At 52.8% G+C, this 26486-nt stretch overlaps 1 protein-coding gene across 7 annotated transcripts in view; it reads right to left on the minus strand.

The window, feature by feature from the left end:
• The window catches only part of KCNT1 (potassium sodium-activated channel subfamily T member 1), an 89525-nt gene extending 68189 nt beyond the window's left edge, over positions 1–21336 (minus strand). For 5 of the 7 annotated variants that reach the window (XM_054221043.1, XM_054221044.1, XM_054221042.1 and 2 more), the window contains exons 1-2: positions 21179–21336; positions 5580–5759 (exon numbers count right to left, since the gene is read on the minus strand). In XM_054221043.1, the coding sequence (XP_054077018.1) occupies positions 5580–5759; positions 21179–21324 (326 nt within the window). In that variant the 5' untranslated portion in view covers positions 21325–21336. Of the gene's footprint in view, positions 1–5579; positions 5760–18168; positions 18327–21178 lie in introns of those variants that run through there. The other 2 variants (XM_054221047.1, XM_054221046.1) reach the window with 2 other exon arrangements.
• Positions 21337–26486: the final 5150 nt, after the last annotated feature.

The raw sequence follows: 26486 nt of genomic DNA on the forward strand, positions 1-26486 counted from the left end.
GCCCCAGGTGCTTTTTCTCTACATCGCCATAAGCTCTGCTAGTCTAGACCTAAAGCACCGTGCTTCAGAGCCTGGTGGCACCACGCCTGGTGGCCTGGGATGCCCCTGCCCACTCATTCAGAGAGCAGGAACAAGCCCCGTTGGAGAAGACCCATGTGCCTAGCCTCCCTCCACCAAGAAAGAGCTGGCAGCTTCTCCAACACCTTAGATGGTACCTGGGGACTGAATTTGGTCTTGTCCACAGCCTCGGCTGACACAGCAGAGCTGGAGGCATCTGCTTTGGAAAAAGCTACACCAGTACGTGTCACCTGCCCAACTCGCTGTGCTGCCCGGTTCAGGAGCAGGAGCCCACTGGGAGCAGCGATCGCGCCAGCCGGGAGCGGGGTTACTGCCGCAGGCTGGCTGGGTGTTCAGGGGTGGACACTTGCTTGGGTACGGTCAGACAGAAACTTTCTGACAAAGTGTTGACTCGGGAAAACGGCTTAATCCAATTAATAAATGTTTTGATTTTGCTTTGCCAGGTGGCAAAAGCAGAGAAAAAGCAATTCAATTCAAGTGGTCACACAGGCACTCCTACGTTTCTGTTTCGGATCCCACCATCTTCCCCAGTGTTATTTATTGCGTGATTTGGAGCTGGGCTCAGGCATCACAACTGAGACTGAGTCACCCCTTATGAGATTCTCTGGTGGGAGACCAGGTCTTAACACACTTCTTGAGGAATGGGTATCAGAGAATAAATACCTTCATCCTGCTTTTACAAGGGATCAAGCTGCTGGGAGATGAAGAGCCTTTGCCAGAGGGATTTTGTGGCACACAGGCGTCAGAGCTGGATCTCCTAAACCCAGGTACAAACCTTCACAAGCGCAGATGGTACAGCCTGAACAGACATTGTGGTCCAGAACCTAAAATATTGGCCATTACCTCTCCATCACAGAAACAGATGTCTCTAACTTCTGGCTACAAACTGGAATTTTCAAATTAGCATCTGCATCTTCCAAATAAAATGAGAGAAATTGCCCATCAAATCAAATGACAATGAAGTGGGGATTCAGCCACAGACATATTCAAGGAACCTGACAGAGGGACAGAAAATTGCTTGGCTCCATTAATGTAATGATGCATTTGATGAGGAAGCCACTTGGGGCCTGTTAGCATGAAAACTGCAAGAACAAGATCCTACCAGCCTGATATTTCAGCACTCCAGTTTGCTTGTGCCGAGTATAATCCAACCTATGATTTAGAGCCACCACCTAGTGATACCTCAAACCAGGACACAAATTTAAGAGACAAAGACCAGACATCAGTTAAGAGATAAAGAAGTTTTCAAAATCTATCTAACCTGGAAGTATAAATTTAGCAGAATGTGCCCCAGTTGTTAAAAGCCTCTCTTTTCTTGATTATGCAACATCTGAAAAAATCTTTGATTTGAAACAGGAGATGTTAAAATTTTAATAGAGACGTTGCTGAATTCTTCTGCACAAGCAGCTTTTCCAAACATACTCATCCATCAAAATGATTCTTTGCTGATAATTAGCCTCAGAAAAATGCACTTAATCAAAGTGACATCCATTACTTCTTGCTACTGTAAATAGGACTGTGACTTCTGACAACGATTTTCTGGAAAGTATTCAGACTATTTAAATTAGGCAAAAATAAGCTCCTAATGGCAATTCTCCGAGATACAGTTTAATTTTATTTATGGGTTTTTTTTATACATGCCCCATCCCAGTTGTCAGCATTGCCCAAGAAAAGAGAATGCAGGAGATCAAAAACTGCCACAGTCAGGACAGCAAAGATCACAGGGATGCCACAGCTTGTGGTATAAAACAATATTTATCAATTCAGCAGATGTGCTTTCTCAGCTGCCTTTAATCAGCAAATACCCACATCAGTTTAAAACAGAAGCCTTCCTTACAGAGCCCAAACTTGCAGCAGCGATGGGATGCGGCATTCAGCTCCTTCTCCCTTCCAGCAGCAGCTTTGCTCCTACACACCCGGGTACCGTTGCACAGAGGATTCCCATAACCAGAGGAGTCACAAGCCAAGCGGGTGAAAGGGCAGCCAGGCACAAGCAGTGTTCGTGCCCCCAGTTCTTCACCTTCTTTTTGTTATAAAAACATCTTAAACTCTGCCTTTACTGTTATATTACAGTGGCTCTGAATATTTTCACGACAACAAAACATCAGGGAGATAAGAAATGCAATACTGCCATAAGAGAGCAGAACAAATGTCTTTTTCTCCTTGTATTGATATCATCAGAACCTTCCAAAAAGAGGGAAAGAAACTTCTGAACCAGACAGGACTTATGCCAGACAGCTGAGGCAACTGCAAGGTTCGCAAAGAGAACCTTCTCTCCCCAGAGGAGAGATTACCTCCCAGTCCCTCTCAGTCAGATTTGTGCCCTGAGCCAGCAGTTTGTATCCTCTGGAAATTTAGAGATGAATGACAGTTAATCCTGCTTCTATAACCTACAGACCTGCCTTGCAAAAATGTCAAGCACAGTATTTAAGTACAGTTGCACTGCATTGAAATATAGCTAAGCCCAAAGCCTTCCAGTTGCCTTGTGGTGGCGAGTTCCAAAGATGAATAAGATCTTGGAAAGAGCACTTCCATTTGACAACTCTAGATTTGCTTGTCATTAGGCTTTTCTCTCTCTGTTGCACAAATCCATTTACCTCCCCCATTCCTCCTCTAGTCGGTCTTTTCCTATTTGCTTCCTGGATGATTTATTGCCATCCTCCACACCACATTCCAAGTATTATTTTAATTCTCACGTCAATCAGTCTACCTGCCAAAGAGTAAGCCCTACTTAGTTAGACTGGCTGTCTTCACCTTCCGTATTCTTAAAAGAAAAGGAAATTATAAGCAGCCTATTTTACCTTTTGCACCTCATCTTCACTGATTAGTTCTTTCAGTTCTGTGGGTTATCAGCACATGCTCTCGCCTCCTGCTACACCACAGCGCTCTAATTATCTACTTGTTCCAGCAAGCTCTTGACGATTCAAGCTCCAGCATTACCTCATTCTCTTACCTCAGTCCAGCATTGGTGTCTCCTCAGCATCCTCTGTGGTGAGGATGGATTAATACATCTCTAACAGAAGCAGTTCTAATTGCCCAGAAGCAGCAAAACCTGGATCCCCTTACAGCCTGCCATCCTTTTAGTCTTCTGCTATCCCTAGAAACCTCCATACTTTCATCAGCACACTATCATTCATGGGGAGTTTTTCAAAAGCCGGTATTTGAGACGCTAATGTTTTCAGCATTTCTTTTATAAATAAATGAGATATTTAGTTATATGGGTGTTTTCCTTCAGCACTAAGTCTTTAAGTCCAGCGAGGTCTATTTTACCATTCACGGTTCCCCATACTGTTTACGTGGGGGAATTTTCCTCAGCACATTCCTGTCAGTGCTGTAACAAAGCACTTCAAAGCACATCTCTGAGCTGCTTAGTATTTATAAGCACAGCAAAGCCAAAAAGGCTTTCTGCTTTTCTTTTGCTAGCCTAAATCAGCTCCTTACTCAGTTGGTTTGGAATAGACTAATCTGCTACTCATAATTACTCCACTGATCTTGCTTCATCTATAAGGTCACAGTATCGTTAACAACTTGGACTGAAACTGAGGCCTAACAGCAACATTTTCAAAAGCCTATGGCAGCGGCTCACCTCAACTCCCAGTGAAGCCAAGAGGACTAAATGTGAACAGCAAATGTCTGCTCATAGATTTAGATTCCTAAACACACTGTGAAGCTGTCAATATTTTCTAGATGAAGGGGAAAGTCAAACAACTAAGGATAGCAGCACATAAAGCCAGTGAAACAAAGATATCTTGAGAAACAAGGCTAATGAACGTAACAAAATAATCCAGAGTACCTCCACACTAAAATTAAAGAGAGATTCTGAATCAGAAACACTCAAATCAAGGTGAAAATGAAGGTTAAGGGGTATACCAATGAAATGCAGAAAAAACACAATCTGCAACCGCCATCTCCTGTATTTCAGATCCGCTCAAATACTTAAATATGAAAACTAGTAAAACTCTAAACTTTAAACTTATCCAAGTGAGTCATATCATAAACATTCTGAAATCCAGACATTTTCTGCAGCAGGAATTTCCTATCAACCCCTCATCTTATGCCATAAAACTATATTAATGTTTAAGTGCCTGTTAAGGAAATCTGGGCTTTAAAATCTTGAGGAACGCAGACTCATTTTCAAGACAGATCAATTCTTATGCAGCTGTAAAAGTTAGGAATGCTTATTTAGAACATTTGTATATTCCCACATTCTCAAATTCACCTTTTTTTTTGCACAGCACTTGTACACAAAAAAAAAATGAAATTATCTTTTAACACAGATGCACAAACGCCTTGATGCAGGTGTACACAGCAGCTAGCCAAAGGCTAACTCACCAGCAATTTAAGGTTTTTTTTCAACCAGAATTACATCTCTCTCTGTTTACATCATGCAGTTAATTGGTGGGAAAAGATGACAATATTACTGACTCCCCATTAGCACTGTAGCTCCTTGACTTTTATGATAGGAACAGAGTTGAAGGGAGGGCTGTTCTTCCTCTTCATTTAACTGCTCTGCTCATGTAATTCACTTGCCACTCATAGCATTCTTCTTTTTGCTTTAGCTCACTCAACCTGGTAATAAATCCCTGTCAGCCAGACAGGAAGAGCAGACTTGGCGCTCAACCCATAGAGGCCATTTCTCGAGACAGACGAAGAAAGGGAGAGTTGTGCCACATCCACAGCAGCTCTTTAGACTTACTCTGCTCCCATCAGCATCCCCCGCTGCAGAGACAGCCTCTGAGCACAGCCTGGATGAGCCTTACCTCCTAAATAAATGTATGCACTCAGCCCAAACTCTGCATATGTCTCAACAGGGAGTTTCACCAGCCCCTCACCTCAACAACTGTATCCCATGCATCTTCCAAACAGCGGTCCCTTTTCCTCCTTACCAACCCCTGATGGGACTCCCAGACACAGCAAGCTGCCCAGCATACCCACAGATCTCAATGTCTGCTGGCCCTGTATACCCACAACTCCCAATACCCAGAAGCTCCAGAATGTCCACGAACCCTGGAATACCCACAGGTCCCCGGTGCCTGCTCTCCGAGGCATACCCACACACAGTCCCATGGCCTCCATCCCCAGCACACCCACGCTCTGGCATGACCACTGGTTCCTGAAAACACGTCCCAATGCCCGCGGACTCCCACATACTCCCGCATCCCGCTGCCCGCCAGCCGTAGGGTGCCCGTGCCTACCCCCGCCCGCCGCGACGGGAACGGGCCGTCAGCACCGCGGAGAGCTCCGCGCCCCGCGTCGTTCAGCACCGCGGAGAGCTCCGCACCGGGCGGGCTTCAGCCGCCGAGAGTTCCGTGTCCCCCCCGGCCCCGCTGCGTGGGTGTCCCACCCGGAGGGGGGGGCCCGTGGGTGTCCCAGGTATGTGTCCCCAAGCCCGGCCAGTGTGTGTTCCCAGTGTGCGTCCCCCTCCCTTCCCTCCTGCCGGAGTGTTTGTGTCCCCGTGCCCCCCGACTCCACTCCCCCCCCGCTCCCGGTACGCCCCGAACCTGTCGTCGCTCTGGAAGGACTGGTCCCCCAGCAGCAGATCGCGGAAGCGGTACCGGGGCGGCAGGGGCAGCACCTCGGACTCCAGCTCCGTCATCTTCAGGGCGGCGATGTCCAGAATGACCCCGCTCTTGCGGCTCCCGCCGCCGTCCCCGCCGCCGCAGCCGCTGGGCGACGAGAGCCTGCGGGAGAGAAGGGGGCAGCGGCAATGTCGGGGGGGGAGGGGGGGGCACCCTGCCTTGCCTTGCCTTGCCCTGCCCGCCCCCGCCGCCCGCCCCCGCCCCGGCACCTCCCCCGGGGCCGGCCCCGCGCAACCCGCACCCCGGCACGCACCGCCCGGCGCTGCCCCGAACCGCCGCCCCCCGCCCCGGGAGAGGCTGGCGTCCGCGATTACATTGCGGGGCAGGCGGCGGTGCCCCCCCTGCAGAGCGCTCCCCCCGGGGGCATGGGTGGCCAGGGGCTCTGCCGGCCTCAGGCGAGGGGCCGGCGGGGTGAGCAGGGTGCGCAGCGCCGTCCCCCCCAGCGCCCCGCAGCCCGCTGCGCAGGGCAGCGCTGTGCACAGGACATTTGCTCCTCAGCAGGCAAACAACAGAGAGCAAGAGGAGCCAATGGAAAAGCTCAATCGCCAGGAGGAAATAAAACCGCTCACAAGATAGATCTACAGCTGACAACCAAACCCAGACCCACCCCCTAGCCACCACCCCCCACCCCCCCCCACCTCCCCCCCCCACAAAGAAAAGTATGGATGGGAGGCAGACAAGGCGATGGCTCCACAACCGTGCTGGAAGCAGAAGCACAACCTCCTCACTGGACTGCCAGCACTTAAATCATCTGAACAGCCCCAGTATTAAATGAGAAACCACGAACACTGATGAGTCAGTCATCTGTCCAGCTGCCAAGTGTCGTGGCCGAGAGGATATATCCTTCGGCGTGCTGATGTCTCTGATCAAGGGTCAGGGGGATCACAATGCCTGGGAGAGACCCAAGGTGATTGCTCAGACAAAGAGCTGTGTATGGCCAGCTACATGCAGTCTGCCCTGCCACGCAGAAAAGAGATGAAGCTCAACCAGCTCTCAAACTATCATTTCAGAGGGTTTAGAGCTTCCCTTTGGTCTCCTCTTTCAATCCACGTTTACCAACAAGAACACAGGTATGACACTGCTCCCCATGTCAGCTAGAGCTACTAATTATAGCAGATCATGGTTAAGCTGAAACTTCCCTTCACAAGGCAACAAAGCCATGTAATGCTGTAAAGCCAGCGCACAGACACACAAGGCAAGATCACAGGTCCTAATCCTTTGGGTTCTGGCTTCATCAGTGAAATTTATCTGTGCCATGGCAGGAACTCCAATTTCACAGACCCTTCATGGAAGTGGGAAGGACAGAGAGAGCTTGGAAGAGGAGACGTAGTGCCTCTGCAGTGAGCTGATTCTTTGTCCCTCATGTTTAACTTTGGAGTGCAAGGCAGGCAAACAGCCGAAAGGCTCAAAATCCTGTCAGATGTACTTCCAAGGGTCTCACCCAAAGCCTCTCCAGCCCACTCCTATCACCTTCCCACAGCTTTGCCTCCGGTACATAGTGCATAAGCTATATACAGGCAAAAGAGCTTCAAACAGCTGAATACTAAATTGGCAATAAGCATACATCTAGGGTTTTTGCTGCTAGCTGCAGAGATGTGATCTGAAGCTCCTCAGACCATCTTTTACCTCTAACAACTCAAACCCCTGTAAATAAGTTCCCAGGTGATCAGGTTCCTGATCAGTTGCTGTTCCCAAGTTTCTGGAAGAGCAACCAGCATACAAAATTTCTGCTGAACACAGCCCCAGAAGACAACACAGTTCACTCTCAGCACTTCAGATGATTTTCACTGATGTTATTTGCCACTTAATTCTATACCCTCAGAGCTTTTCAATTCCTTTTAGCTGCCATATGCACACTGCAACCGAGGCTCTGCACTGAGTAATGCATCTGTGCAGGGCCTTGGGCATCAGGGAGGCTCTTCTACGATATGCATTGATCCAAAACTTCGTCTTTAAGAGAAATCAAGCTGAACTCCTGTCAGCTCAAGGACTCCCTGTGGATCAACTGATATAAGTACAGAAGTTAGTTGACCATCTCTAGCTCACATTGCAAAGGAGGACCTAACATTAATCTAATCACAAAAAAGCCACAATTAAGTCTTTACTCTTGGAGCTTAACTATGATAAATTATGCCAAAAGCATACTCTCTCCAGGCCACCTCCAGCAAAGTTCTGGCCTGGTTGAGATTTCTTATTGCTGCGAGGCCAGGAGAGCATCCTAAAACTGGACTTTCAGGGAAAGAAAAAATAAATTTTAAAAATTTATAAGTTTTATAATGCATACTTTAAAGTAGGGACGCAAGTGCCCAACTCCAAACATGGGCAATTATAATTGCATTTGAAGGAGACTGTCACACACAGTAATCTCCATTGATTATTAAGTGCCTGTTGGAGCAGTTAAGTTAAAGGAGCACGTTGTTTCCTTTCCGGGAGGAAAGGCCGAGTGCTACGGCTGCACAACCACGGCCACACCGACTGCCATGTGGAAAGGGCACCTTTACCCAGAGCTACCGCCCTGCCTTACACCCCCCCCCGCAGTTCCCACCGCCCGAGGTCCAGGACGGCAGGTCCACCGTTACCCTGCACCCACCGAAAGCTAAAGACACTCCTGTCTATACACAGCCATCCTCTTCAAACGGCAAATGCTTGTCTTTTGGGGTTTGGGTTGTTTTCTTTTTTAAATTCCACATGATTCTTTTAAAACCAAGTTAATCCATCTCTCTCGGCCCCACATCGTGTGTTAGATTCATAAAACAAAGCAAATATTTACCCCTATCCTTTATTAATGTTAAGAAATTGTAGTAAAATCCAATTATATGAGTATCTCTGGAAACACAATTTCTGCTATGTATTTGCATCTGAGTTTCTTCTTCCATCCGCAGTCGCAGCTACATTTTTAATATATTCTCTCTTATTCTCGCATATGAAATCATTCAGAATTTTTAAGATTTGGCACATTTGTTTATTCTGGATGGAGGTTCAGTAAAACAAATATTGCATGCACCTACTTAATAACGACGTCTTTATCAATTACACAGTGACTTTCAGATACGTTGCACATCAGTGTCTTAGAAAAAAGCGCTCCTGCGCTGCACACGCATCTCCTGACATCGGCACAGAGAATTTGCAACCCTCCTCTCCCCACAAACATAAGGATTCTGAGCTATAGAAAAGCCACAGCAACCCGGCTACTTCTTCAAAGCACTAGTGGTATAAAATAAAAAATTCATGAACAGGCTTGTTTATTGCATAGTCTTCAAATACTACTGAAAAAAAAAAAATAAATCCCAAAGTGGTTTACAGCTAAATACAGGACTGCAGCTTTATTTTTATCTTCCCTTTCCTTCCTTCCTCCAGAACCATGTACCACTAAAAATGCACGCTGTAATCAGCATATGGAAACCTCAACACTATTCCACTTTCTTGCTACGACACCGTCTCTCCCCCAGCTTGGCCAGCTCCCCGGCAGCGATCGGCACGCCGGGAGGGGGACACCCTACTGCTCAGCCTTTTGGGAACATGGGAACTGGGATCAAGGCGAGTGTGATCCCAACCAGATCTCCCCGTTGATCTCTCCTACCGTTAAATTGCAGCCAGACACAACCACCGTCCCAGTTTTGCAAACACAGCTGCCCCTTGGAGCACGCTCTAGCAGAAGCCTCGGAGCTGCACCAACCTTGGGTTTCTTCAGTAAGCTTTCTCGTGCGTGGGCTGGCCACAATCCCGTTATTCCCTTGCTGTATTTCCACCTGGGGCACCCAGGAAAGTTACGCTGCTGACAGCACCATCCTGAGACTGGGAACGCAGGCAGAAGACCAGGGACAGCCCACACGTCCGCCTGCGCCTGGCCACGGGGGCTCTGCAACGCGCGTGCCCTGCGGAGCTCATCAGAGGCTGTTCAGGTTCCCAGCACCCAACAGACGGCTTTGCCTCAGAGGAAACTCCACGGGATGGGAGCTCATTGCAATATATTTTAGGATTTTTATTATTCTTTTTGATTATTATGCGTCAAAGAAGAAGGGCATAACCCAAGTTCCTCTTCTGCTTCTTTGCTCACTACGCACCACAGAAACCACAGAGCACCCTCCTGCTTCCCACCATGAACCAATCCCAAACTACCTGGGGTCATTTACAGATCCCATAATCCTACATCCTGGTACCAGCATGATGTAACTGCTCGGACCTGCCAGGCACCACCAGGAGCTCCAAAGCTCTCAGTGACACCCCCTGCTCTGTCAGCACCAAAAATAATTGAAGACCCTCCCAGAATGCTCTTCCTCTCCTCCTCCTAGGGGCTGGTGTGCGCAAACAGAAGAAATAGCTGAACCTACATTTGGGGCAGATTCTTGCATAACATACAGTCTAACCCCCTCCTCTCCCACTACTCCACGCTGTAAAAGGAGACAGAGGGAGGAGGTCCTGCCGGCAGCTCTGTGTCCCACCTCCATCCTTTCCCCAGGAAGATGTCTGGGGAGTCCGGATACGTAGCCAGGAAAGCAAGTACCTCATGTCCAATCTCAACATCCCCTCCCCGAGCAAAGCCACCTTTCCTCAAGCTTTGGTACCCAGCACATACTGCGACACCGCAGCCAGCTGGTGCTGTGCCTCCTGTCACCTCTACCGGGATGGGAAGGACAATCCCTGGCAATGGTGGAGGAAGATGCAGGGTCTGACCTTTCCCTTGCTGTTGGCAGACACGTGGGGCTGCAGCACAACCTGTCGTTAGAGAGGCAAAGCCAGCCTTGCCGTCCCCGTGGCTCGGCTAAACCCAGCCTTTTGGGCAGCGAACACACACTGGTGGGGCGGGAGCAGCCCCCAGCTGCTCTTTGCTGGCCCAGACTCATCACAGGGCAACGGTGTCTAGATTGCACTCAAGGGATGGGACGCTTCTCACGATGGCCCTTGGAGCCAGGCTGCCCCAGGACAGCAAGGACCCTGCCACGTCCTCTGCTCCCCGCCACAGGGTCTCACCAGCCATGGCTGCAGAGCCTGGCCCTGCATCCCTGGTCCATCAGCAAAGGCAAGCTCAGCCACTGCCAGGCTCTCAGAGCCTCTGCGATGAACAAAGCCATGCAGGAAATTCTGCCCTTTCTTTTTCTATATTTATTAAAGTATATACAATCATCTTCTATTTGCTTCTCCTCCCACAGCTCTTATGGTTACCGGGTTACAGTTGTTCCCCCCTCTCTTTTTGTTTTTTGCTTCTGAGTGACATCCCTGTGGGGTCTCCTAATGGCCCGAGTGCGTGGGGAGACGCATGCTCCGTCTCTAGAGCCGGGCTGGAAGGCAGCACCCCCCTCCCGCACCGACGACACGCGGCTGCTGCCAGCGTTGGCACCGCTCTCCTGGCGAGGAGGGGCAGCGAGCCAGCACGGCAGCGCAACACAGCCCCGCCGGAGGAGAGGGCAAAGACCAGGCAGGGAAGGAAAGCAGCAGACCTGCACAGGCGTGGGCAGCCATGCATGTAGGCTAGGTCCCACCACAGGCATGCCTTGCACCCCGGATCACCATCACCCTCCCCCAGACACCAACCTCAGCACCTTTCGGTGCAGGGTTTCTCTGCAGGGGCATCCCCATGGAGGAGTTGGGGTGCTCATTTCAGGCCCAGAGCTGCTTTCTCTGCCACCGCCTCAGCAGCACGTCTTCCTTATCTCTGTGAGCACCAGCTAACGTCACTGATAGTAATGTCTCGGTTTGTCAGAGGATGAGCCCCCGATTGTTATCCCACCATCCCCTCTCCCTCCACAGAGGTCATTTGGCGACTCATTGATGCCATTCATAGATATCAGCAGTCCTGGGACCCAGGCAATGTGTCCAGAGCCACAGGAGTATCTTCTACACCAAGATGTGGCCTGACCAGCCTTCTGAGAGGGGCCATGGTGGGGACAAGCACACACGCAGACCAAGCGGCAAGGTTCTTTCCCCAAAAAAATACAACCTTAAAAACATCTCTTCATTTTTCTAAGCACAAGTCCCACGACCAAGTGATAAATCATTGCAATCAGAACGACTCCCACCCTTAAACATAATCAAGAAGAAGCACAAACGCTGCCAGCAGGAGCTGCCCCTGCCACACCTGCGTGGAACAGCCATGCGAAAGGAGCGTTTATTGCAGGCAACCCCACAGACCAAACCAAGGGGACAGGAATGATGAACTAATGAACTTGCAAAGTTATTCTCTGATAATGTATGAGCAAGAGCTAAAAAGACCAGCGCTAAAGCCCCAGGCACTAACGCCCTGAGTTTGGTACAGAAAAGGGGAATCAGGGAAAGACAGAGGGTCTATTTCCTTTAATAAGATCATTTTCTCTACTTCGCAAACCCTTGTGTGTCCACAAGCGACTGCCTTCCATTTCATTTCATTGTTTTGTCAGCTTCTTGTTACTTGTACGATGGTCACAGATCTTATACTTCTTGATTCCAAGAGTTTAAAGTGCTCCAAGTGCTGCGAACAGGCCCATAATAACATCCAAGTCATGATTTCCAGATCCTCCGAGCAGCTTTGGCCCAAGTCATGCTCTGTGGGTACACCAGCTGCAGAACACACATCCACACGTCTACACGCAATATATGAAGTGCTCAGTCTCCAGATGAAACTGCTGCACTCAAATTCGCACCTCCACGGAGAGTTGGACCGTCCACGTCAGGGGCTGCTGTTGCTCAAAACTTCCCCAGAACTGCTGAGCCCTGTGACAAATCCATCCATCGCTTCGCTTTCAACGTGCGGAGGCAATTTAGCACCACAGGCCTCATGGAAAAATTAGCATTTTGTGTATTTCACGTTGAAAATGAACAGGAAGCGTGAGTCAGTGCAAAGCTCCACAAGCCTTTCCCCCGCTGGCAATGCTATTTTCTAGAAGATAAAAGTAGAAATTGTGCCTTCCAGGTCCAGAGCCGTTTTTCTTATTAGACAACCCCGTATTAGCAATTCAGACCCACATCTCCCCATTCCCTTCTGGCCTGATCCACACGTACGCTTTGTACGACGGGGTAAAACTCAGGGAAGGCAAAGCCCCGCTGAGGAGTCTTTTCACTCTTCTTTGATCATCTTCTTTGATCATTCTCCACATGGAGCACAGGAGCGGCACAGGCCGGCAGCTCGGCTCCTCCACCCGACGGCTGGGAGGCCAGTGAAGATATCCATCAGTGGCCCAGCCGAGGGGGCCAGGAGGAGCGAGCCACAGCCAGCCCGTTCTTTAAGAGCATCCTCACGGAGAGCCCGGGCAGTGCTGGGGGTGTTCCCAGCAGAAGCAAAGGTAAACAAGCCACAGTGATGTCCCGGGTGACTGCAAAGCCTAAATAACCCTGGGAGAAAGGAGGGAGGGGAAGCCCACCCTAGGCACCCGTGACACGGCTCCTGGCAGGTGAGGGGACCGGCTCCCGCTCCTCAAGCCGGGGCTGGGGCTGCCATGCCAGCGAAGCGAGACGGCGGCACACGGCCAGGTTTCATCTCTTGACACGCACCTCGTTCTGCAGCGCTCTGACTCCATCCCAGCGCCTTCCTGACCGCCGAGCCCCTGCGCTCCCGCTCCCTGTTCCTCTGCCAGAGGCGCAGGTATATGGCATGGTGGGGAGGCGACAGAAGGGACACCCGCAGCCTTGGGAGCCCTTTCCACATGTGCACCAAGTTTCCAGTTTAACCCTTGCTAATTTACTTTTGGCATTGCATGTCCCATCCTTCCCTTTTGCAGAGGTTTGTGAGAGTTGTAACCGTGTGGGACAAAGAACAGGCTGGAGACGGCAGGGAAGGGCTGACAGGGAGGATGAGGAGCGCGGGAGAAGACATGCACCAAGGGCCACCCAGAGCAGCCCCAAACCCCCCTCCTTTAGCAGGACTGCGTTGCAGACATGCCGCAATTCAAAACACATCCCCCAGCTTCTGGCAGCAAACAGGCTTCAGCCTCTCCCAAAGAGCTTCCTGGAAGGACAAGGCACTTATTTCCTCTTCTTTGCTCGGCAATATTAAGTAGCACCAAAAGAAAAAGCTGAAGAAAGCGTTTGCAGTGGCTAGTGCAGGGAACCAGCCTGGGCTTTCTTAAGGCCACTGCTCTGCTCCCCATCCCAGCGCCCTTGGGCAGAGGTCCCCAAGGACCTTGTTCCTGCAGCTGGGAGGGCTCCTGCCGCAGGAGGACCAGCAGGACCTCACTCGCTTGTCTTCCTCCAGAGGGGAAGATTCAACTCCCCATTGGAAGCAAACCACTTACACCAGCCATCTGCACCCAAGGACAGGACGGGCACGAGACTCCAGCCAAGCTCTGCCTGCAGCCACCCATCCAGGCCGTCCCTTCCCACCAGGGACAGGCTCCGGAGCACCCACACACTCTTACCAGCACCTCAGCTGTGAACATCCTCGGAAGGAGGGGCAAATCCAAAGCACGCTTAGCCTGCTGAGCCAAGGTCACCAACCCTGCTGGGAAATTCCTGACCCAGCAATCTCCAGGGCTATTTATGGATTTCAACATTAAACTATGTCTTCCTCACAGGAGCTATATGCTGAGGAGCAAGTTTCCCAGAGTACCCAGCCCTTCCCCAGCAAGGACATGACCCTTCTTTCCTTATCACGGTGTTGGGTTTGCAAGGTGGCCTGAGAGCACATACAGGCACATTTAAAAGCAGAATCATCCCCAATGCTCAAGAAATCAAGTGACCAGGACTCCCGCTGCTGGAAGTGAGAAAGGATCCCTTGCTAATGTTCCTTCACTGGGAGGCCCCATCAGTCCCACAGGGGATCTCAGAGGCTGTGCACACCAGAGTCCCCTGGGACATCACCCGGCCTTTAACGACAGGGTGCTGTCACACGCGGGGATAACACGAGGCTCACGATTCACGCCAACCAACCGCAAAAAACCTTAAACCTAAACAGATTATTAAACAGAAAAAAGAGCAATTCACTTGTCACAGCCTCCGGCTCTGCTCCTGGAGCCGATAGCCAACCCTCTACTCCTACTTGCTCAAGAAGAGGAATATAATTCCCACCGACACTACAGCAAGTCTCTACACCTCAGCCGCTCCTCCATTCACAGCCACTAGGTACCACTTATCCCAGTGCAGCTTCACTCACCACCCAGACGCACCCCTCGGCTGTGCCTCAGGTCCCTGCTCCAGCAGCTGGCATCGTGAGGAAGGCCAGAAAGGCAAGTGGGTCTTGGCCAGTTATAATTCTCCCACGAGGACTTTCCTTAGTCCCCACAAATCCTAACGCTCCATCAGTCTCACTCCTGCCAGTGCACCCTTCTGCAGGCAGTGACAGCTCCCCTTCCTCTGGCCCAGGGGACAGAAAAGCTCTCCTCCAACTAAAGCAAGGCTTAAAAGTCCTTTGCCCTCTTGCTCTTGCCCAATCCATTTTTTTCCTGGGGCTTCCCCTCCCACACGGAGCTTACCTGGGACCCATGTCACCCTCTCCACCTTAGGAACCAGCCAAAACCCTCATCTTGGTAGATGACCAGTTGCAAGAAGGACAATGCTATCTGTGCCCAGCTCTCATCAGGATGAGCAAGGAGATGCTCCCAAGACAGAGCTCGTTACTCTCCGGAATCATTATTCACAGGGGTGTATCCCGGTATCTCACGGCACACGATCCTGGTGGTGTCTCACTCCCCCTCACCCCAAGCTGTTTTACCCGCTACCAAATCTACCAGTGCCCAGTATTTTTCAGGTTCATGTCAAAAAAAGAAAAAAAAAAAGGCTAATTTTTGCTAATGATCTGCTGGGAAAATTCTCCCTTCTGCACAGCCCCAAACTGCTATAAGCAGCTAGGGATGAAGCATGGAGAAGAAACTTCTCTGCGCTCCAGACCCCTGCAGAACACTCCCTTCTATTGAAAGCAGAAAATAATAGAGAGACGTGGGAGGAGGAAGAGTCTTTTCACACTGTTCAAGGATACAAAGACTTACAGAAATAAACCCCGAGAGGCTTGTCAGCCCACCTGCCAGACCAGGATGCGACGGGACGAAGAGGGGGATGTCTCCCGGATTCGAAGACGGGAGACAAACAGCAGGGGAACATTGAAGCGAACATCTTCTGTGGGGTCCCACAAGGCGCTCTGCTATTCCAAGGATTCAGAAGGGATGGTGATGACTGCAAATTATCCAGTACGGTCAAACCTAAACCTGACTGTAAAGAGCTGCTGGAGGATCTCGCAGCACTGAGCCACCCGATGATAAAATGCCAGATAAAAATTAGCATCAGTAAATGCCAACCAGCCCTAAAGGGGAGGAAAAAAAATATCACCTTCCTGCACAGGCACTAGAAGGTCTGCAAATTAGCACTCAGAAAAGTACCAAAGTCACAGCAGATAATACCACAAAGCCAACAGCTGACTGTCAGTGCTGGTCAAAACCCAAAACATTAGGAGAGGCTGTTATACTACAGACAAACCCACTGCGGAGCCACACACGCTTCTGGTTCCCCTCTTCAGAGAGGATACGGCACAGAGAAGGGCAACGGAGGTAACTGCAGGGTTATAAAGTGGTTTGTACAAGGAGAGACTAAATAGATCAGGAGGAGTTTTTACCCTGGGAAGAGACACGATGAAAGGCAGGTGAAATCAGAGCAGACAACCAGGGAGCAAGCACATCACAAGAGCTGTGGGGACCCAGGGAAATCACAGGGCAGCAGGCTCAAAGGAAAAGCAGCAGGTTTTCTCACAGCGCAGCTGCATCGGACAAGTCACATCCTCTTGTGGAGGCAGAAAGTACCAACGGCTTCAAGAGGAACCAGGTAAACCCCGGGGGAAGCATCCATCCTTGTCTTCCAAGCACGACTGCTGCGTACACCCTCCAGCCCAGGATCCCGATCCGACAGGCTGCAGCAGCACAGCCCCGGGAAGGGCTGCTCTGTGCCTGCCCCCTGTCCCTGTCAAAGAACACCAGAAGCACCTGGGCTCAGCCCTCGTTCGGCTCTTTGCTTGTTTTTATTCATAAGAAGGATGAATGAGCTGTTCCACACTCCAGCACGGTTTGGCAGGGATGCAAGAGAAACGCTAATAAGCTCCAAAACAAATTGCAGGCAGCGCTTGGGAACCAGGCGTGGAGGTCAGGAAGAGGTCGCTGATGGAGAATTGGGAGGATTCAAATAGATGCTGTAAATATTTTTGCGGAGCAGAGAGCGCCTTGAGCACAGGCAATGACCTACTTTGCTGCTCTCCAGCGAAGGGTGACACAGCCCTGCCAGAACCCAACGGCAGCTTCTAAGGAGGACGTTCAGCATATCAGGGGTCCTCCGTTATACAGAATAGCAGGGGGGTTCCCACAACCTCTTCCCAGTGACCCAGGTGCTGGTGGGTGCCCTCCCGTGGAGGGTTTTGCAGCACAACCTGCTGACAGCCCTGTCGAGCCCCGGATTTCAGACTGCTGCCGGAGCCGCAGGCAGACTCCTGCCCTTTCCTAATCAGGTGAGGAAAACAGCTGATCCCTGCTACATAAACCCGCTGAAAATACAGGGTGTTTGGCCCTCTGGTTTTATGGCTCCCTATTGCAGTTCCTCCAGGAACAGTGAGACCAGGATCCCCACAGGCAGCCAGAGCAACAGTTGTTGCAATCCACAAGGCTGACTTTTTGGAAGCTGATAAATGTCTAAGCTAGTAATCTTGCCTGGAGGAACTGGTTATTAATTAGCTACAGAGTCTGGTTCAGCGCACGCTCTGCCAAAGAAGCCTCTTGCCATCCATTTCCAGAAAATGGAAAACTTAAGAGACAACAACAGGCTCTCAGCTGCAGGAACCATCCTTGTGCTAAGCTGAGACAGTCCATCTGATACATCTGAAGTGTAGCACGAGAAGCCATGGGAGAGTCGACCCAAGTCTGGATGAGAGTGTTCACTGAGCAAGAATCCAGTTTAATCAATGTGCTTTTTTTTTTTCTCTTTTTTTTTTTCTTTTTTTTTTGCATTCATATCCTTCAGATATGGGTTCAGATCAACTTTCCCAAGCTCTCCCATAAAGACACAGCCCTGGGAACTCACCGATCACCCCGGGTTCAGCGAGGACAGCAGGCAAACACCTGCCTTGGCATGCAGAGGCTTTGACCAGAGCAGCAGAAGATGCCTATAGGCATTTCTAGGCTTTCTGCCACTGCTCCAAATCTTGCTGTGATTTCTAGGGCCAGAAAGTACAATCTGTCCTGGCTGCCCAGTCGGGTGGGAGGGAGGACAGACCCCACCACAGCCCCTGTCAAGCCGAGCCCCCTCTATCTGGCGCCCCATCAGCACGTCCCAGGCTGCCACGCCAGCCCTGCTCACAGGTGTCTCTGGTTGCTGCTCTCCAGCCCCCAGCCTCGGCTTCTCAAGCACTTGCACTGGAGCAGCCGCTCCAGCCCATACCCACCTTCCCTCCACATTCCGCTCCCAAATCCATGGCAAGGCGCCCGCCCCCGCCCCGGCCCTGCACAGCACAGGACATCTACTGTTTACTCCAAGTATAAAGAGCAGCAGGGAACCCGCAGTGGAGCAGTCTAGCAGACAGACAGACGTCCTGTAAGGGACATTAAAAACAGACATGAGAAAAGCCACATACGTCTAATGCAAAGATGCGATCTTCCTACACAGCTTCCCCAGGTATCATGGTGCGTGCCGCCTTCTTTCACCTTTTTCTTCTTAAATAAGCCATTGCAGCGGGAGGATGGAGCGGATGGAAAAACCGAGTCTCCTCTCGCACGTCCCTGCTTCTCCCGCAGGCCCCCTTACTTGTGCAGGATATTTTTGCATGAGTCCTTCCATATGGCCGCTCATCCATCACTGCTGCTTCCCAGAGTGCCCTTACATGGGCAAGGCAGAGGAAGCAGGGCTGCTGGCCGGAGGAAGTCCTGTATTCCCCTAAATGACAGACTAGCTCCTTGTACAAACATTTACCCTGATTTCCCACGAGGCAGGAAAGTAAAATTTAGGCTTTGGTACCCTCTGGGTGCCAGAAATGTGTGTTTGCTCTCCAAACGTACTTTCAAGTGCTTTTAAGTTAACCCCTTGCTTTCTGACTGGAAGGGACTTTCAGGACCATTGTCCCCTTGTAAAGAGGGCCAGGAGAAAGCACACAGACATTTGCATACGTGCCTCCATGCTCGGGCACCTGAGAAGATGGAATTTCTCTTCAATAGTTTTTAAGCCACCTCTAGATTTGTTAAGGGGATAATTGAGGCTTCCTTTTATTTTACTGGGGCCAGCCCAGCTGAAGTCCCCTTGAACATTTAGCAGAAGGTACATTGAAAGCGTGGTACATCGTTGCTGCTCAGATATGTTCTGGCTCTCACATCCTTCGCACACACCTCTGGTGACAGGTCTGCTTCTCTGCCATCACACCTACAGCTACGAGGACATGCCTGGAAGCACGGAGCAGAGACAAACGCAGGAGCCTGCATAGGACACCCAAGCCCTGGTCGCCCCGGGGGACTGCGCACCCGCCGGGCACAAACCCCACATTGGCCACAGGCCGGGTGCTGCCTTCATGGCCCTTTCAGCTGAACAGAGGTAAAACCCACCGGAGGTGAGGAAGAAACTCTTGTAGCAGGCAGAGATTGAGTGGTAGCAGGTTGTTAAATGCGATCATCCACCCAAAGGGGATGCGCACCCCCAGCCTGAGCTGCAGAAGAGGCAACCAAACAGCAGAGTAGCCAGTGGGCCCCCGGGATCTCCTAATGGGGGAGATGGGGGTGGTTGCTCTGCCTGCTCCTGCACGTTCCTCTTTAGCCTGTTTACAACAATCGTTTTCTGCTTCTTCAGCCGAACAGCACTAAAAAAGCACATTAGAGATCCAGACTGCTCCGAGCTGGAGAAACAGGCAGATACGGGCAAAGCTGCTGAGTCCTGAGGGCTCCAACCAGCTCATTCGATATCTCTGGAAGGGCAGCAAAGGGGCTGAACGCAGAGGCAGGCCAGACAAGCCACGGAAAGTAATGGCATTTCAACCTCTCCGGAGCCAGAGGGGGTTAGAGAAACACATTGAGCTGTATAATAATAATTAGAAAGCAAAGCTCTTCTATTCAGACCGAGAGAGACAGAGGGGCAGACCTTTGGACAAGGATTTTGTTGTTGCGCATTAAATGAGGATAAATGACCCCGAGCAGCACTGCAGTGTAAGTAATAAGGAGCAATAACTGCTGTCTGAGCGGAGCAACTCATCGTTTTCCCGTAATGTTGGAGTCCAAACCCTCGGCAAGCTGCTGTCTCCAGCCTGATCCCTGATCTCCACACACACACAGACGCGTTCCATAACCTCCTCAAGGATGCCATTTCTGCAAACACACCAAGTACAGCTGCAAAATGAGGAAACTGGGTCTGGTGAAGGCCCCGTGGCTCTGCAGCCACCCTGGCAGGTGTTCTCGGGCATCAGGTGCTCCTCGTTCCCGAGGCACTGCGGTGCCTTGGCCACATCGGACATCGTGCCTCTGGCAGAGAGGACAGGGCAGGGGAAGGATGGGGGACTTAATCCCAAGAACCAATATTCAAGGATTTTACCAATTACCCAGTCAGTGGCAATGTACTGAAAATTAAAGAGTTCACCAAATAGGCTGTTCCTTCTTCTTCCATGTATGGCTTTTAGGAATAAAAGATGGTCCTCCTAACTCACAGCGAGCAGATGTCAACATAAAAAACCCCAGCGGACCAGCCCAGGGCACAAACCCAGCCAAGGTCCTTATCTGCCAAGAACGAATTGATACACACATTTCATTTGCTCATTTAAGCTGAAATTTGATGAGTGTGACAGTCAGAAGAGACACGCTAATAAATATAATCAGATCAATGATAATATAAAGGAGTTATCAGGAAAAGCTGGGATACTTCAGCAACAAGCACTCATCTCCATGAGAGACACGTCTGTTGCTGGGCACAAGAGGACGGTGGCATTGGGTCCCTGTGATACCCTTTGAGCAGCTCCTCACTTCTACACCACAGCCCCTCCCTCGTACCGAGCATTTTAACTTTGGCATAAAAACAGCCTAAAGCTGGAGCGTGGGCTGCGACGCACCTGTGGAAATGTCACCTTTTTGCCTGCGTGCATTTTAGTCCTCTGGCTTTGGGGTGGCTTCAGGGCTCAGCCAAACCCGCTCCTCCAAAACACTGCCTGACCCACCCACCACGGAAGACAGCCTCCATCCATGCCAGGCACAACAGAGGGGCAGCATCGACCCTTTTCCCATAAAGGACATGGCCGGGAACAACTTGTGGATCTCCAAGCATCCCCTGTACCCAGGCAGCCTCTAACTATCCATTCCCAAGGTGATGTTGCCCAGAGGGGCGTTCGCAGGGGACCCCGGCCATCGCAGGGGACCCCAGCCAGGCCTGGAAGTGTCGCAGAAACTTTCTTCCAGGCTCGGGGCATGGGAAGGGCGGTGGGAACACGGGACGAGGGTCCTGCCGGGCCGGGCCCGGCTCCCCCCGCGGGGTCGCGGCGGGGGGACGGCAGGGAAGGGGCTCCCCTCGGCACCGCGCAGGGGTCTCCGCGCCCCCCCAGCCCCACGGCTCCCCAGGCAGCCCCCGGGGACCCGACCCCGACACCCCCGGACCGACCCCCGCGTCCCACCGGCGGGTACCTGTGGGCGCTGCCATCGTCGTAGACGAAGGAGCGGTTGGTGTAGCACTCGGTGCAGACGGCAGCCCCGCCGGCCGCCCTGCCCTCCGCCGGCCCCGCCGGCTTGTAGATCCCCTGCAGGCTCCGCTCCTCGCCCGAGAAAGGCATCGGCGAAGCGGCGCGGGTGCCCGGAGAGGGGAGGCGGAGCAGAGCATGGGCCCCCCGCGCTGCCGAGGGCGCCGGTCGGGGGCTGCCGGCCGCGGGCAGAGCCAGCGCCGCCGTCCCGCTGCCGCTGCCGGCCGCCCATCACGGCGCGCCCCGCCGCCGCCGCAGCAGCCCGCGGGCCGGCCGGGCGCTCCGCATACCGGGGAGGAGGCGGCCGCCGCGGGGGAGCCCGGCGGGGGGCGGGCAGCAACAGGTGCCGGAAAGTTGCGGGGCACCGGGCGGGAGGGAGCCGGGGGCGGGAGTCCTGCCCTACGCGCACCGGCGGAGCGGCGCGGCGGTGGCCCCGCTCGCCTCCTCCGCTCGCCCCCCGCCGAGGCAGCCCATGGCGCGGAGCGGCGGCGCCGGAGCCGCCACCTCGCTGCTCCCCCCGCCGCCGCCGGAGCCCCCCCGGCCCCCGCCCGGCCCCGCCGCTGCACCAGGGCGCCCCCTGCCGACCGCACCCGCACTCGGCGCCGCCCCCCCACCGGCTCCGCGACCCCCGCCCGGACCGTGAGCCCACCCCGGCACTGCACCGGGCGGGACCCCTCGCCCCCCGGCCGCCACCCGCACCCCTTCCTGGGCCCTTGCTTTTTGAGGTTTATTTTGCTTTGTCTTTTTTCCCCTTTTATTCACCCCTTTTTCCTATTTTTATTTTTCCTTTTTTATTTCTATTTTTCTTTTCTCCTTTTCTCTTTTTTCTTTTTGTTCTTTATTCTTTTATTCTCTTTTCCTTTTTTCCTTCTTTCCCCTTTTCTTTTTTCCTTCTTTCCCCTTTTTTCCTCTTTCTTCCTTTCTTTCTTCCTTTCTTTCTTCCTTTCTTTCTTCCTTTCTTTCTTCCTTTCTTTCTTCCTTTCTTTCTTCCTTTCTTTCTTCCTTTCTTTCTTTTAAAATTTTTAAATTTTTTATTTTATTTTATTTTCTACTAGTCATATAAATATTTGTGTTGAGTGCTGCCGCGCCTTGGGGTTGTACAGAAAGCAAACAGGCCGGCCAAGCCCCAGCCTGCTGGGGAATTCCTGTGCCGTGCTGCGCTGGCCGGGCCGGGGAGCATTGATGTTCCAGGGGGGCCCTGCTGCAAAAACATGGCCCCGCTGCGGGCACGTCCCCGCCCCAGGTACAGCGGGGGCAGCCTGGAAACGGGCTGGCCACCTCTGGGAAAGGGTTAACGGGAGGGAGTCCAAGGTGCCTTCTCTTCCCATTAAGTTTAGCCCTGTGCCAGGAGTCAGGAGGAGCCATCCGTAATGATGCGGCCAAACCCAAAGTGCCCCAAAGCTGCGTCCCCCCTCGGAGGCGCTGGATGAAAGCGGCTGCAAACAGAGCAGCCCCCTCGCAGGCTCCCACGGCCCACACTGGCCCAGGGCCATGGGGGAGACTGAGCCAGCCCCATGGCAGGGGCGGCCGTGCAGCCTGTGGGGCAGCACAGTCCCAGGGGATCAGCTCCGCCCCAGCTCTGGCACGCTCCTCTCCTCTTTTGCTTCTTTTTTGATTTGTCTTCAAGAGACCATGCTTTTGCACGAGCGCTGGGGAGTTCGCTGTGGGACCCCAGGGCTGCTCAGGTGGGCAGAGATTCCCAGTGACGCCCGTTTATTACAAAGGAAACACCCCCATGCCTTGTGCAACGCTCCTCTGCCAGCTCAGCCACCCGAAACACCAAAACCCACTTCAGTCAGACCCCAGGGGAGGGTGACGCCACCTGGGCCAGGAACTCGCTGCTTCCAGAGTAACGGTTTCTCTCCAGGCAGCCACTGGCCCCCTGCTGCCCCCTGCCCCCTGCCACCCCCCACCCCCTGCGTGCCCCAGCTGCTGCTCCTGGGAGCCCTGGCCCTCGCGTGATACATCGGTACATGGTGCCCGTTCGCTGCCGCAGCCTCCAGCTCCAGAGGAAAGTGCCCACTCAGATGCACTGGGGTTTACGCTTCTCGCTAGGACCGGAGACTTCGTTTCTCCCGCAGCATCACTTCCTCCTCCTCTCTCTCCATATGGACTCTCCTACACTAGGAGTCATTTGAGAGAAAAGCAATACTCCCCATGCAATCCATCCCTGTGATACTTCCTGACCCATCATGCTTTTAAGTAGGAAAGTTATTCTTCATTCACTAATTGCCTCACATTATCGGGTGCAAAATGTTAACGTGCAGCTCTGCGAGGAGAGGGGTGGGTGGCACAGCAGCGTATTCACATGCTAGGTGATAACACAGGCGTGGAGGAGGAATTATTTAAAACAGCTTCGGTGGGGGTGGGGACGGTGAGAAAAGAGACATGAAAAATGAAAGAGAAAGAGCCAGAAGATGAGGACATCCCCACCCAAATGCTGCAGCTCAAGCGGAGAGGTCCCTGGTCCCACCTGATCTCCGCCCTGGCGCTGCCACCAGCGATGGACCAGCCGTGGAGCGGTGCCTGGAAGGGCTGGCGCCTCCCCGGTCCTGGCATGGAGCCGGGGGGATGCTGAGGCAGAGGCCCAGCCGCTGGGCACAGGGACAAGCTGTCCCGGTGATGGCACTTGCTGGGATCCTACCTGAGAAAGGAGATCCCCTACCTGGGGACCGCTCCCCGCTCCGGCACGGATCAGCCACGCTGGACTGGCAGCCTTTGCTTCCCCTCCTGCTAAACGAGTACAAGAGGATCCTCCGTAACGAACTACTCTACAACCTGTAGTGAACAGAATAACAAGGAAAATACTTTCCTTCCTTCCACATTGGTCATTTTTTTCTTGCCCTGCTATTATTTAACTCCAGAAAGTACTTCAGGGCATAATGTGTATTGTAAAACCAAGAACAACCAGAGGATGGGGGCTTATTTATGCTCTGACATTGACTATCAGGGAGCAGTGTCAGCTCCCAGGGTTGAGCTTGCTTGTTCTTCCTCTGCCATTTGGCAGAACACAGTCTGATTTTGTCCTAAACTCAAGGTAGGAGCCTGGATGGTTGGATGTTTTTGGGAGCCGGGTGCCTGTGGGAAAGGTGAACATTCGGTCAGGGTCCGTGTTGGATTTCTACTCCCTCACAGTACCCGGCAAGACCATTTCACACTCCCCCATCAGAGGATAACTGGCCATGCCGGAGCCCAGAGGGGCTGATCTGGTCCTCCTGTCCCTTCCCCAGCACACGGAGGTGAAGACATCCCGCCCTCGCCAGCCCCGGGACCGTCTGACCTCTGGGAAGGCATTTGTGGATGCTGAGATCACTACGTCTCCCTTCCTTGGTACTTCTTTCCCCTGGCTTCCCCGCACGCCGCCTCGCTCATTAGTCAGCCGCACCCCCTCCTCCTAACGAGGATTCGTCTGACTGCAGTTCCCAGCCGCAGCAGAGCCTGCCTCTGCCCACCAGATCGAGTCTGCTTTTATCCTGCGCTTTCTCCCCATGAAAACATATTGCAACACAAAACACCTCTTCCTTTTCTTCGTGAAGAGCGAGGCAAGTTGAGTGCTCTCCCTCCTCCCCAAGGCAATCTCTCCATCCTTCAGAAATTTTGGGGGTCTCTTCACATCTCCTGTTTCCACCTGCTCAATGGAGCACCGACCAGAGATGCTGCCCTTCCTCTCTGACCCTTCACTTCCAAGATCAATAGCAGTAAACTTCACTTCTCTTTGGAAACACTTTTAGGCCTTTCGTGTCCCAGCCAGCACTACTTTGTGATAAAGACCTTTTTCTTCCCAGCTGCCATGCTTTAACATCATCTTTAATCATTAATATATCACAGGTGCTCAGCCCCTCAGCCCCACAGATGGCTCAGGTGTGGGGCAGGGTGCAGCGGGTACCTGCCTTGGGGCTGTCACACCTGCCCCGCGCTCCCAAAGCCGCAGGGGGAAGGCAGGGAGGCGCTCCCGGCAAAGGCGCCATTCGGCATCTTGGGGACATGGGTCTGGCTGAGCCGGTCCTCCCTGCCCTCGGCTGCAGCGCTCAACAAGATGCCATCAATGCTACAATTCCTTGTTTCCCAACAGTTGTCTTATATAAAAAAAAATAAATTAAACAGGATTTCACATACCTACTGCGGCACTGCGCCTCCTCCTCTCAACTCCCACAGGTCCCACAGCTCTGCTGGGGAGCCCCTGCAGCATCCCGGCGTTCCCCTCCGCACCCCGGAGCGGGCGAGAGCACGAGGCCCACGGGGCCATCTCTTGCGTGGGCAGGGAGCGTGGAGGCTGCAGTGCTGGGGAACAGGGACACCCCGGGCTGCCGAGTGCCATTTGCACAGCCACGTGCTGTATGTGCACACACGGGAGTTTCCCATCCCAGAGCCAGGCTCGGGGAGCGGCATGGCCGGGGGCGGCTTGTGCAAGGCTCCTGGGAAAGGCAACCCCCCAGTCTGCGACTCCCCCCAGCAGATCACGGCTCCGGCTGCCCAAGGAGGGACATGGCACGGGGCAACGGAGACTCAACTCTGCTGTTCCTGTGTCTGGGAGAGCAATAAATAAATCTGTGGGAGGCAACAGTGGGGATGAGTCAGAGGCAAGAGGGAGAGCAAGTCACCTCCTGAGGGACATCTTACCCGAGCCCAGCACGCTGCGGTGCTCCAGAGCCAAGTGAGGATTTGTGTCGGAGGGTGTCCTTGTCCTGCTCGAGCTCCCTGACACCCCCCTGGCAGGAGGGCAATGGGGGATGGCCCCACCAACTGGAGCCTTGGCCATGGCTGGGGGCTGTAGCCCCATCCCCGGGGCATCCCCAGGTCCATGCGCCTGGAGCACGGCTGGATCCATCCAGCACCGTGGGACCCGGAGAGGATGGGCTGGAGCATTCCACAAGCCCCAGAAGCTGCGCTCAGCTCCTGTTTCCCTCCATGACCTCAGACTAGCTTTGCATTTTTGGGTACAACATACATGCGCACACCCCCGCACCCCCATCGGCCCCAGGGCAAGGAGCTCCCCAGAAGGAAGAAATGCCCCGACTGGCTGCCCAGCGTCGCCGCAGCCCCGGAGCGGCCGTGGAGTCAGGCCTGGCTTGCTCCCACTTGCAAATATCGTCAGCGTGGACTGAATTTAATCCAAGCTGAGCTTGGTTCGAGGCTGCAAATGCTTCGGATGTTGTGTGTGTCGAACGACTTTCACGTGAAATCCAGATTTGCCAGGTACAAACACAGCCTCCGTCTAACCCCAGGGAATTAAAGGGCAAGGCAAAGCAACCTGC

The sequence above is a fragment of the Rissa tridactyla genome, chromosome 14 (assembly GCF_028500815.1).
Source record: "Rissa tridactyla isolate bRisTri1 chromosome 14, bRisTri1.patW.cur.20221130, whole genome shotgun sequence".
In the NCBI taxonomy this organism is placed as follows: domain Eukaryota; kingdom Metazoa; phylum Chordata; class Aves; order Charadriiformes; family Laridae; genus Rissa; species Rissa tridactyla.